This window comes from Daphnia pulicaria, chromosome 4 (genome assembly GCF_021234035.1).
Source record: "Daphnia pulicaria isolate SC F1-1A chromosome 4, SC_F0-13Bv2, whole genome shotgun sequence".
NCBI classification, from domain to species: Eukaryota; Metazoa; Arthropoda; class Branchiopoda; order Diplostraca; family Daphniidae; genus Daphnia; species Daphnia pulicaria.
In genome coordinates this window covers 6,480,021-6,492,028 of record NC_060916.1, presented here as the reverse complement: position 1 = coordinate 6,492,028, position 12,008 = coordinate 6,480,021, and the positions used below count along the sequence as shown (strand labels likewise).

At 38.1% G+C, this 12,008-nt stretch overlaps 1 protein-coding gene across 2 annotated transcripts; it reads right to left on the bottom strand.

Annotated features, from left to right (window-relative positions):
• Positions 1–10,213: 10,213 nt before the first annotated feature.
• Positions 10,214–11,277, bottom strand: LOC124335810. 2 transcript variants are annotated; one of them, XM_046789281.1, is made up of 4 exons: positions 11,124–11,277; positions 10,828–10,928; positions 10,403–10,766; positions 10,214–10,302 (listed from the first exon to the last, which is right to left on the bottom strand). In XM_046789281.1, exons 1-3 carry the CDS (start codon positions 11,273–11,275, stop codon positions 10,450–10,452), a joined length of 570 nt encoding a protein of 189 aa, XP_046645237.1. In that variant the 5' UTR covers positions 11,276–11,277; the 3' UTR covers positions 10,214–10,302; positions 10,403–10,449. The 2 variants fall into 2 exon arrangements, with proteins under 2 accessions (XP_046645237.1, XP_046645236.1); XM_046789280.1 differs by having other exon boundaries at positions 10,214–10,766.
• Positions 11,278–12,008: the final 731 nt, after the last annotated feature.

Genomic DNA, 12,008 nt, shown 5'->3' with positions numbered 1-12,008 from the left:
CTACTCTGAATACAAGATCTACTATATAACCTCCTGGTAATTTCCTTGGCATGTGTTAGAACACGAAGAAAGTGTCAAGATTCGCAAGGAAACGTGCTGTTGGATTGTCAAAATTGTTGGAAACTACAAAAGAAGCCAGTTTTCAAACTGTTGTTGAGCAGCCGATACGTTTTTCAGTTACAAGGTAATATGCACTAATTTGGACAAATACAGGTCGGGACTTTCAAATTACATTGTAAACTTTTTTAATTACGTGCACAGAAATGAAGAGGTAGAAAACACCACTATCACAGATGATGCAGTCCAACTACTGCAGATTAATGTTGGGAACTAGGATAACATAATCAAGTCTCATAGTTCTGGTAATATTCTTGAAATTACTGAGCCTTCAGAAACTACCGATAGTGGTGTGAATAGTGCCAATCACGTTCAGCATATTTCTAGCAAAAAAAAATTTTGAAAAAAACTTGCCTTATTATCTGTAATGAAAAGACTTTCTCTAAGCGCCCTTGGAGCAATTGCTAAGTAAATAGTAACACTGGGTCACAAGATACCGATAGACCTAAGGACTTTACTCCAAACAACCAATGCTCCAATAAATAGCAAGCAATTCTATGATTTCTCTTTGAAAAAAGGTTCTTGGCAAAGTTGAAGAAAGGCTTGGTTGACCGACTTACTATCAAAATCCATATTAAGATTGATGGTACTAGTGACTTCAAAATGAATTCCGTCGACCTATGACCAATACTATGTCGCGTAACCAATTCACTTGATTTGTTGCCTTTTATGGTAAGCCTTTTTGCTGGTAAAGGAAAACCTTCAAATTTGGAAAAATTTCTCCGACCATTTCTTACTGAACTGATCCAACTGCAAAGTGAAGGTTCAGAATTTGAAGGCAAAGTTTATGCAGTCGAAATAACTTCTTTCGTCTGTGACGCTCCTGCTAGACAATTTCTAAAGGCTATTACTGGGCATGGGGGCTATAGTGGATGCGATCGTTGCAGCCAAAACCAGTGTATTTGATCTAGTCTATCACTGCCTTACTTTCCCAGAGTTAGACGATGTTTTTCTTCGAACAGACGCCACTTTCCGCAATCAGGTACACAAGAACCACCACAAAGGAAGGAGTCCACTGCTTCATTTAAAGATCAACCTGATATCGAGTTTCCCTTTGGACTACATGCATCTTGTTTTTCTTGGGGTTTTTAAACGGTTGCTGACGATTTGAACAGGATGCTGGAGCTAGAAGCATTTTAAACATCGACTTAGCACATGGAAGAATTTTCAACTGGAGCAAAGATATCTAGGATTCGTCTGTCGTATCCAGAAGAATTTCATAGAATTACTACTACACTGAAATATCCCAATCAGCTAAAAGCCAACGAACTGCGTAAAATTTTTCTTCATATTGGACCAGTAATCTTCAAGGGAATTTTATAAACAGAAAAGTAAACCCATTTTTTGTATTAACAGTTGGAAATTCGTATTCTCTGCTCTAGTATACGTTGTCTAAAACCTACTCTTAATTGGCTCAAGATTTTTTGCAATATTTTGCTTTTCAATTTGGAGAAATTTATAGCAAGAACCACCTCATTCACAATGTTCATTCACTCATTCATTTAGTTGATGACTTGAGATCGATGGCTCACTTAATTGATTTTTGCTCTGCTTTTCCATATGAAACTTTCTGGGGTCACGTGAAGATGCTCGTGAGATCCCCGAACAAAGTGCTCACACAAATCGTAAAGAGAATATCTGAACTTGAAAAAGTATCTAAGATGGAAACAACGATCAAAAATGTATTCTTAACCATAAGAGTCCAGTAGCTTCACTGAAAACACTCAAGCATCATGTAAAACCTGATACAAAGAAAGACTCTTTTTTCCTTTGCGACACTGGAATGGTTGTCAAAATTATGAGTTTCTTCAACACTAGAGTATCATTTAAACAATTCAGGTTACAAGGCCATTATTTTTCTGAACCCGTTAAGTCCAAAAACCTAGACATCAGCACATCGAGTGGCATGAAAGCGCAACAGAAATGTGTTCATATCGATGATTTGCTATGGGTGTCTAAATGCTGGGTGATACCCACTATCCGAGACTGCTGTATCGTTCCTTTGCTGCACCACATATGAGGACAAAATATGTAACAGATTTTTTTGCAATTGCTCCAAGATTTGGATATTAATGTATCCTTCTTAAAGTTTGAATTTTCTAGATGGGACGATGTGCCGTTTGTAAACCAATCTAGATTTTCTTTCGTAACCCAATATTGACAAAACATCGGAAGGTAATCATCACCCCAAGAAAGATGTTTACACTGTTTCAATACATGTGTTTTCTGCTTAATAACCGTTGTAAAACAATACACTCAGATTGCATCGAAAAATTCGCTCATTGCCATAGCCAAAAAATTGGGTTCCGTCTTTTGCAATGATAACAACTAATAAATAATAAATAATAACACTTGTATTTCCCCATATGGATTTCAGAGTTTGGCGTAATGTTGTACTCAGCTCGTCATTTCATAGATCAATGTCGTACAGAAATGCAGTATTAGCAGAAGGTTGGTTTACCGATGTAACTTAAATTTTGCAGTGTAATTTTCAAGCTGGGTCCTATGCTAAACCAATGTAGGAATTCAACTACTGCGAATAATCCTCACTTTAATATGTAATGTTGGCAAAATTGTGGCTACGATTAGAATTTTTGTATTGGACTGGCAAGTTTGACCAAATGCGGTACCAAACTCTTCATCATTATGTCTGCTTTGGTCTAAGCTGAGAAAATCGGTGTCAGCGGAATGTTGGTTAACCTATCAGAAACTTGTCCCTTTAGTGGTGAATATTTGAACTTGTCCCTATTCTAAACTAATCTTGAAATCCTTTCATTACAAATTATTTGTTGGATACATTGGTTATCTGCGATGTACAAAACATGAAAATCTCAAAGGTGCATACAGACATTGGGTTGGTAGCGGGGGTACTTACATTGGTTGAACCTGACTTTTCAAACGTGGCCCAATTTGCATATTGGCCTGGCTGTTTAAAACGTAATCCCAATATTTTTCAAGCCGTGACCCCATTTGCATTCATTTAAATAGATTAACCAACGCTAACCTTACCGAAATGAACATAGGCTTGACATATTGGGCAATATTGCGAGCAATATTGTTTCTTGCCCGTGAATCAGGCACGTCAGTTGATGTTGATTTCCACCATGGCCCACCAAGTTATCCGATTTTGCAACAATATTGTGTTTTTGATCCAAACAAGTGAAATGGCTAATTATGCCCCTTCCCAGAACCTAATTTTGTCAAAAACAGAACCAAAACGAAACTGCCAAATACTAATTATGCCGAGCCTTCATCATCATCATCGGAACGTCCGGCAACAAAGAAGTCTAACAAGTAGTGCAAGTTACACCTGTAGCTCCACGTATTCCCCAAGGTACATTCATTATGGAATTTTGTTATATTTTTCTCTCAATACAGTGTTCATGTTGCCTTGTGTATTTCAGGAAATAAAGTTAACTCGGAACCGAAAAGTGAAAGAGAGTAATCATAAGGAAAAGGGTGATGGCTCTACAACACAAGCAGGTGATTCTATACGGGTTTTGAAGGTGATATGGTGAAATAGCATACTATTTTTTCTTCATTGCAGAAGCTCTAAAAAACCTAACAACGGCAACATCAAATAAGACTGTAACCAAAGCCCAGAAGTCAAAAGGTACGATATGTAATAATTTGAATTATGAAACTGTAAGTCCAGATTATAACTTTTTATATTTGTGGTATAGTAACTCCTGCTGAAAAGCCAGAGTCTGATTCGTCTGTTCTGTAACAAGCTCACCCTTCTGTCCCTTTAGAAAGAGTTCTGAAAATCTAGATCACAATAGCTCTGAAGAATCTACGTCAGAGGACGAGGTGAAAGAAAGGAATTCAAATGGCTGAAATACGCCTTCAGAACGGGAACTAATCCAGAAAAAGAAGAAGGGGGAGGGGGTGTTTCACGAACAAGATGAAGAGACCAGAAGACGAAACGGTAACTCAACCGATAGAAGGGGGTGTGGCTCACGTCCAAATTAGAGAAACCAGAGAAATTTTGGTGTAAAACGACCAGGTAATACAGGATGTTATTTCTGTAAGCGATGAAGACATATTGGGTAAGGAAAATGTCTTTATTGGTACACCTAAGTGACAACTACTAAAGATTTCTTTTGTTTACTTGTTTGTTGTTGTAGTAATCCAGCAGGCAGAAAAAGCAATGTTGGTACAGGTTGACGTTGCAAAAATGCTTATTGAGATCAAAATGGGAATACAGCAGCTGACTGACTTGTTCATGACGAGGAGACTTGAAATCGCTACCAACCTGCCTACACCAATTAATGGCCCGCCATGCTCAACTGACTGTGCCGATGAGTTGCCTGTGACAACTCAGACGTTTTTCGAGGAACTTGAAGTTAAGATGAGGAATGATGCAACGCTAAAGACACAAATCAGAAACGTCCTGACCCTGGTGAGGACCAACAAGAGCCTAAAGGCTATTGTCAGAAATGTATTAAAGAGCCTTATGTCTAAAGAGCTCAGAATGACGTACTTCGCCCGTAAAAAAACTAAAGTTAAACACGTCTTTACTGATATGTAGATGATTTGTTCCTTTGTCATGGGTAAACTTTTAAAGCAATTCCTTTTTTTCTACCTGTTTTAATCTTTTTTGTTTACTCTTTAATTTAGACATAATTTTGCGTTGGGCCAGCAACACCAGCCAAGAGTTGACAAACGACACCATTCTAAAGGAAATGGGATTAGACACTTTCGCTAATGCAGCGGATGAGGACGGTGGGGTCGCTGATAGGAAGAAACTCACTGCCATTAAGAAAACTGCCGTAGACAAGTTTTTAAAGCAAAAAGGACGACGTGGAACGGCAGACGAAGCCGTCAACAACGATTAAACTTAAAAAACACGTAAATTGGAGTTGTTTGCTCTTTGCTACCACGTTTAATAAACTGTATTGGCAGCTATATCTGTTTTCGTTTCATTAATTAGCCCAATCCCCATTTTTGATCTGTTCCAATGCACCGTCTGTTTCAGAAACCTTGCATTGGCTTCAGTTCGTAACCGCACATATATGGTGATTTGGTACAACATTGTTGTTTACATATGATTCTTTATCATGGTTAAACATTGGCTTCAAATAACGGTCTTTCAAGATGGAGATGAGTCAGGCACAAGATAGAGCCAATATTCCACCGATATTCCACCAAGGTCGTATCGGCCCAATGCTAAAATTGGACGAATGGTGGACCTGTCTCATATCGATCTTGGAACAACATTAAATTTGCTTCCAGCACAATATTGGTCCAATGCAGCAATTGTTTCAGAAATCTCATGTTGGTTGCAGTTCGTAACCGCACATATGTGGTGCATTCGCACAAAGGTACACTTTCTCCTTACAGTAGATTCAGTGAGATGATGCTTACGATGCGCGAAATGATGAGAATTCGTCCAGATGTGTAAATAGACAATACGACCGGTTAGTATCGTTGAACTTCCTGGAATTGGAGACAATTAGTTGGGCTAGATTTATCCCGGCTGTGGACGTCGACCACACCGAGGAGCTACAATCAGAGGCGGTCTGAAAGTAGGATGGGACGGTCCAACGGTTGCGTCTTCTGGCATCTGCGGAATTGAGCCTAAACACGGATGTCGTCTGCAAATTCCCAATGGGTAAACGGTGAATGGTCCTGAATCCAGATACTTACAACATTTCCTATTCAAAAAAATATTCTAAGTCCACTCAAATACAAGTTACAAAGCCTGGACTCTCGACTGAGTCCGACAACAAAGACAATTCAACGGGTATTTGACCTGAGGGGGGAGGACTCAAGACTCGGGACAGGAAGATTCAATGAAGAGACGCTTACTGTTTGAGTGTTTGTGAATGGATCATTGAGCTAACCTGAAATCGGCCAACTCAAGATGGTGTTTTGAGCCAGGACTCTTTTGTGCTTTCGTGGGGCCTCTAAAGTGAGAAATTCTCCCATGAGACTATTTCCTATAAACTCCGCTTACGCTTCGGCCTGGGGAGTTTTGTCAGATTGGTGTGTGGGAAGGCGTTCCGATCTCCTGTGCAATGACGTAACTGTGGTAGCAGCCTTTTTAGCCGACCAGGCCAAGTCTAAGGCGTATAGCACGATTGGTGTTTATCGCTGCGCCCTGTCTCAAACGTTACCTCCCCTGAAGGGCTCCCCTATAGGTGATCACCTCACGATCAATTTGTTAATGAACGGAATTCGGAATCAGAACCCTCCTAAACCTTAATGGGTCATACCGCCGAGTTTTGAATTGTTTCGTCGCAAAAAAATTAGATTTGTTTCATTTTTTTATCGCGTACCAAAGGATTTGTTTTTATCATGAATGGGAAGACTCCAATTAAATGTTAAAGTTTTCCGCTTTTTTACAAATTTTATGCACGTTTTTTCATTTAAATTACTGTGCAGGTCATTTAAAATAATTGAAAAATTATGAAAAAATAACGATAAAAAAAGAATTTTTTTTGTCTTTCTAATGATGTATTTGGAACTCTAAAAAAATCTTGTCTTAATGGAGCAATCTCAGTTCAAAGATTTTTTTTAAACAAGCAAATCCACCACTCAAGCGCACCAAATCCATGGACCCCACTTTTTTTCTCATTCCGCTATAAGACCAAAAATGAGCGGATGACAGCCGAAGCATACGAGTTCTATGCACCTCGGGCTTCATATTGCTGGCCACTAGACTATATGAAAGGGCCTACAGTATGTCCCCCGTTCTAAAGTGAAGGCCAGGAAAGCGTAGCTTCGGCTGTCATCCACCAGGAACGCGAGAGAGAGTAATAAAAAATGGCGACTAGGCTGGTTAGGAAACTGGTCAAAATTACACTTTACTAGATTGGGAATAAATCAGCCAATCTAATACGGAATGTAAAATCCTTTTGGATTGGTATTGAGGGATGGCCGATGAAACTTTTGGGAGAATTTTTTTTAAGGTTAGCATTTTCCCAAAAAGCGATACAAAAGACCCCCCAAAATTGTTAAAATTTGAAAAAAACTAAACTTTAACATTAAATATCTCCCGAACGGCAGGGAATATTTAATGTCTGCAAAAACAGATGAATCCGGAGTAGAAAACATGATATGTTAAGTCGTGTTAAGTTATTGTATAAGTGTTAAGTAAGAGTTAAGTTAAAGCATGATGAAAAAGTGGGGTCCATGGATTTGGTGCGCTTGAGTGGTGGATTGCTTGTTAAATAATCAGCTGATCAAATCTGGTCTTTCAGATCGAACCCAAATTTGTACCAGTTATAGGTGGTAGTATGAAGAACATCTGGTAAAAGAATAAAACTTGTTCCACAATCCGTTCAAAAGTGATGAATTTTTTAATTTTGTTTTTTCCCCTATGCCTTTAGTACGTGCACCCTATCCCTCCCTCTCCCTCTCTCTCTCTCCCTCCACGGGGAAAGGGAGCGCGTGCATCAAAGGCATAGGGAATAAGAAACGAAATTTAAAAATTAATAAAACGTTTTAACTCAGTAACGACGCGCACGAATGGACTTAAACTCTAACCCTCGATAAACCGAGGGACAATTGATATATGTTGAAAAGGCGATTCAATTCTGTAGGTAGGTCATTGAGAAAACAGCTAAAAGAGCGACCGCTTTTGACGATTTATTTTCTCTCGTTTCTGCGAGCTTGCGCCCGCCACACCCTACTGAAAAAACGTCATTTTTTTTGTTTAGACGGTAGATAAAGGGTTAAAGTCACAGTTAAAATTGATTTGAACAATCAATATACAATTGGGAATTGTCTTAGGTACTCCACAAAGACAATTTAGATTGTATGAGATAGAGAGAATCGATTTGAACTGTAATTTCCTCCCGCCCTCCTCTTTGAAAGAATCAGTCAGATTAGTCAGGTTATTTTTTTATATTTCCTTGGATCTTTTGATCGCCACAAGCCTTGATTTCCGTAATGAAAGCTAACAAGCTTAGGCATGATAGTCGGCTACAATAGATGGGTTGTCGTCGTGCAATTTGTATCAAGAAGTATACATAATGGCCAACCATCGATGGTTCAGTGGTAGAATGCTCGCCTGCCACGCGGGCGGCCCGGGTTCGATTCCCGGTCGATGCATTTTAATCACCATTGCCCAAGACAGATTTGTAGAATCTACTCTATTGAGTTTAGTTTGCTGATATTCTTGCGCAGTACGTACAAGGACGGTACTTAGTGATTAGTGGTGGTTGAAGCAATCTCTTTAAGCGGACTCTTTTTTGTTTGCCAGATTGGTTTAGATTACTTAATCTTTCTTTGATCATACCAATTGGCGAATAAACCATTTGTAGGACAGAGAGGTACAAGTTATATCCATCGCCAGACTCTGTGTTTGTATCGTGGAAACCCAAGATAGTTATCGGTTCAAACTCGTCGTGTTCCAACTGCTGTGGTAATCGACATTCAGACGCAAATGTTCCCCCTTTTGTAAACTCACTTGGTTCTATGCTCTCCCATTCCAAAAACTGTAGTCCCGTGTAGATCTAAAGTCACATTTTGATAAAAAGAAAAAAAAACAGCTGACTAAGATTCAAATTGAATTAGGATACATGTGTGTTGAGATAACAAGATATAGAAACAATGGTGATTAATATTATTTGAACGTTGTATCCGTTTTAAAAGCCTAAACATACCTTCACAAGAAATATTCTTGCTTGATCTCGACGTGATTTGAACAAGCAAACTTCTGATCTGGAGTCAGGCGCGCTACCGTTGCGCCACGAAATCTTGATTTTCGATGTAATTACTATCGTTATATTTTGGGAACTACGGTGTCTTTTATAAAGGAATAGATTCTGATGGTAAGATTGATTATCACACGAACACATTTAGTCTTTTGAAAGAGTCAGTCAGATTAGTCAGGTTATTTTTTTATATTTCCTTGGATCTTTTGATCGCCACAAGCCTTGATTTCCGTAATGAAAGCTAACAAGCTTAGGCATGATAGTCGGCTACAATAGATGGGTTGTCGTCGTGCAATTTGTATCAAGAAGTATACGAGAGGGGCAAGAATCGATGGTTCAGTGGTAGAATGCTCGCCTGCCACGCGCAACTATGCCCATTGAACGGTAATGACATAGTCGGTACTGTGGACAATGCACAATCCGTGCGACAGGGGTGCCCTCTGTCAGTCCATCTTTTTGCCCTCTATATTGAACCGCTTTTAGTTTGCTTGTCTAGGGGTATTGACGGAATTGAACACTACGGAAAACGCATCAAAGTTCGTGCATATGTAGATGATCTAGTAGTTTTTGTCTCATCAATGAAAGATGTACGTCGTGCATGCGAGATTATTCTAGAATTTTGTGCCTGGACAAATGCACGTATTAACAAGGGGAAGACAAAATTACTTGTTCTAGGCACTTGGACCTTAAATCAATGTCCACAGGCCGTAGTAGCGCAGACGGTAGCGGCGTCGGCTGGGATTTCTGAGGTTAGGAGTTCGATCCCACGTAGAAGCAATTTCAATCACACTCATCCTAAACGTACTTGGCCACACGATTGGATAACTCAAGTAGACAATTTGAAAATTCTTGGAATTACTTTTTCTTCTGAAATAAAAACAACAGTAAGAGACAATTGGCAAAGACAGTTCAACATCATACAAAATATTCTTATCACAAACACACACCGTCATTTCACTTTTTATGGTCGCGTCCTATTCATCAAACAACATGTCTTATCACAACTTGTTCATATAGCTCATGTACTCCCTTGCAACAAAACCCAAGCCCTTCTCCTCCAACAAAAATGCAACAAATTTCTTTGGGCACAACGAAGCCCGTACGGTATGGTGAGCTAGGTAGAAGCTTAGCGCAAGCTTCGAAGAGAAGGCTCCCATAATAGTGTAAGCTTCCAGGAGGCAAGTTAGATTTGCTCCGATGCAATGTAAGGGATTTTAACCGAGATGCAAGCTTGGCTATTGCAAAATAGCTTTTAGCTTTATTTGCGTAACTATAATTTTTGCTTACGTCCAGTAAGCTAGACTATAGTGTAAAATCAATTCGTAAAGCTTATATTTGCACGATCGTATTCCACAACCAAGCCGTAGCTTGTATTAATCTAGCCTATATAATTAACTGAAATAAAAATACTTTAATTTTAATTTAACTCAAGATTTGTAGACAAAATGAATTGTATTGATGTCACTCTAGATTTTTCGTGGCTTTAAAAACAAAAGGGGAAAAATTAAGGCATTAAGGGAAAATTCACACAAGTGTGAAAAACGACTGGGAAATGCGTAAGTTTCAGAAACTTTGGCTTTAAAAACAGAATCAAGGGCAGCAAATTAAGGCAGTAAGGTCAAATTCACACAAGTATGAACAACTAGGTGGGAAATAGGCTTACGTACGTTTAAGAAACCATAAAAACATTTCCCATGGCATGAGAGGAATTGAAACACGTGACAATCAAAAGAGCACAAAATGGCAGGACACGTAAACACATTAAAGACAAATGTTTTACTTTAACAAGTTGTTTTTCTGCAGGGCTGGGTTTGCTTTTCTTAGCTATTACTGGAAATGATGCTTCTTGAGTGTTGTCGCCTTCAGGATACACAAGACTTCTTCTTGTCTTCTGTTTTGTGCCACGTAGGTCATTTGCATTCTTCTTTGCTGAAGATTTATCAAGAATGAGCTGATGTCTGAGTTGAAGCAGGTTTTCTTGGTTACCTGTAACGATCAAAAAAGAATAAATATTTGTCATAATTTCAATAAGCTGTACTATACTTACTCGATATTGCCACAGCAACTCCAGGTCTGTGATCACAATCAACAAGATTGTTTTTCTCATAAACTCTTTCGCAGATTGCTGAGTTGAAATCTTTGGGCCACCTATACAGCACACAATTAATAAAGAATCAAAATTAGAACATAAAATTAAACGAGCATTTAAGATTTCACTCGTCAACATTAGCCAAACCAGGTTTATGATATTACATGAATAGAATTGCATTAGGCTTAATGCTACAATGAAGTTAAATCAAAAGTTGAACAAAGTCATACACAAAAAAATCCAAAACATTTTACCTGATCACTAGTTTGGTTCTTTCTCTAACCCATATTTCTTGTACTGTTGAAATCACGTCTTCTTTTTCACCGTCTGTCAGAATTGGACTCTTAACTGAACTAACTGTCCCTATACCAGGTTCACCAACGGTAAAATAAAAAAGAACAAACATATTTTGGGCAAACTAAATAAATATGTTTTCGTTATGGGAACCATTTTCGTGTCGATGCCTAGCTAGATTGAAAATGTGACGGATGAACGAGACAGCTAACAGTTTTGGAGGGAAAAAGCCGATCAGCAACAGGGTTGCCAGAATAAATTTTACAAACAACCTCAAATGGTTAAAAAAAACTTTTAATATATAAAAAAGAGATTAATAACTTCAAAACAAAAATAAAACATAAAATTCAGATTATTATTTTTATAATTTTGCAGCGTAATTAAAAAAAAATGTTTTAACAGATTTAATGCGGTTTTTTAAGTTCAATCGTCTGCTGTCGTACTGCTGTGAAAAAATTCAAACTACGATCATTTTTATTTATTTTAAAGTGTAACATTAAAATGGCAGGGAATGTTAGTTTTGGGTCATCGAAGTGGACTAAGAAAAGGAGAAAAAATAGCGATTAGCTACTGAGGATTACAACTAACCGATTGATCTGTAAGTCTGTAACTGGATATTTAACTTAACCGCAAATAAATATAAAGAAACAAAACTGTAGACTATTGTAAACTGTATCTTTTAATAAGCGATGAATGAGTATAATCAAATTATTATTTTTATAAGTATAATGTTGAGCCATATATATAGGAATGACCCATTTAAACTATTACCAGACAAGTAAAAAGTATGCTAGTCACGGTTGAACTAGCTTGAAGTATATTTTTAAATATATTTAACCTAAAAT

Bases quoted from the DNA above. Each gene is read 5' to 3' on its own strand.
- LOC124335810 (XM_046789280.1), bottom strand. From the start codon at position 11,275: ATGTTTGTTCTTTTTTATTTTACCGTTGGTGAACCTGGTATAGGGACA. The intron at 10,929-11,123 runs GTAAAATGTTTT...TGTGCTGTATAG, and splicing joins AGAACCAAACTAGTGATCAG to GTGGCCCAAAGATTTCAACT. The intron at 10,767-10,827 runs GTAAGTATAGTA...TGATCGTTACAG, and splicing joins AGTTGCTGTGGCAATATCGA to GTAACCAAGAAAACCTGCTT.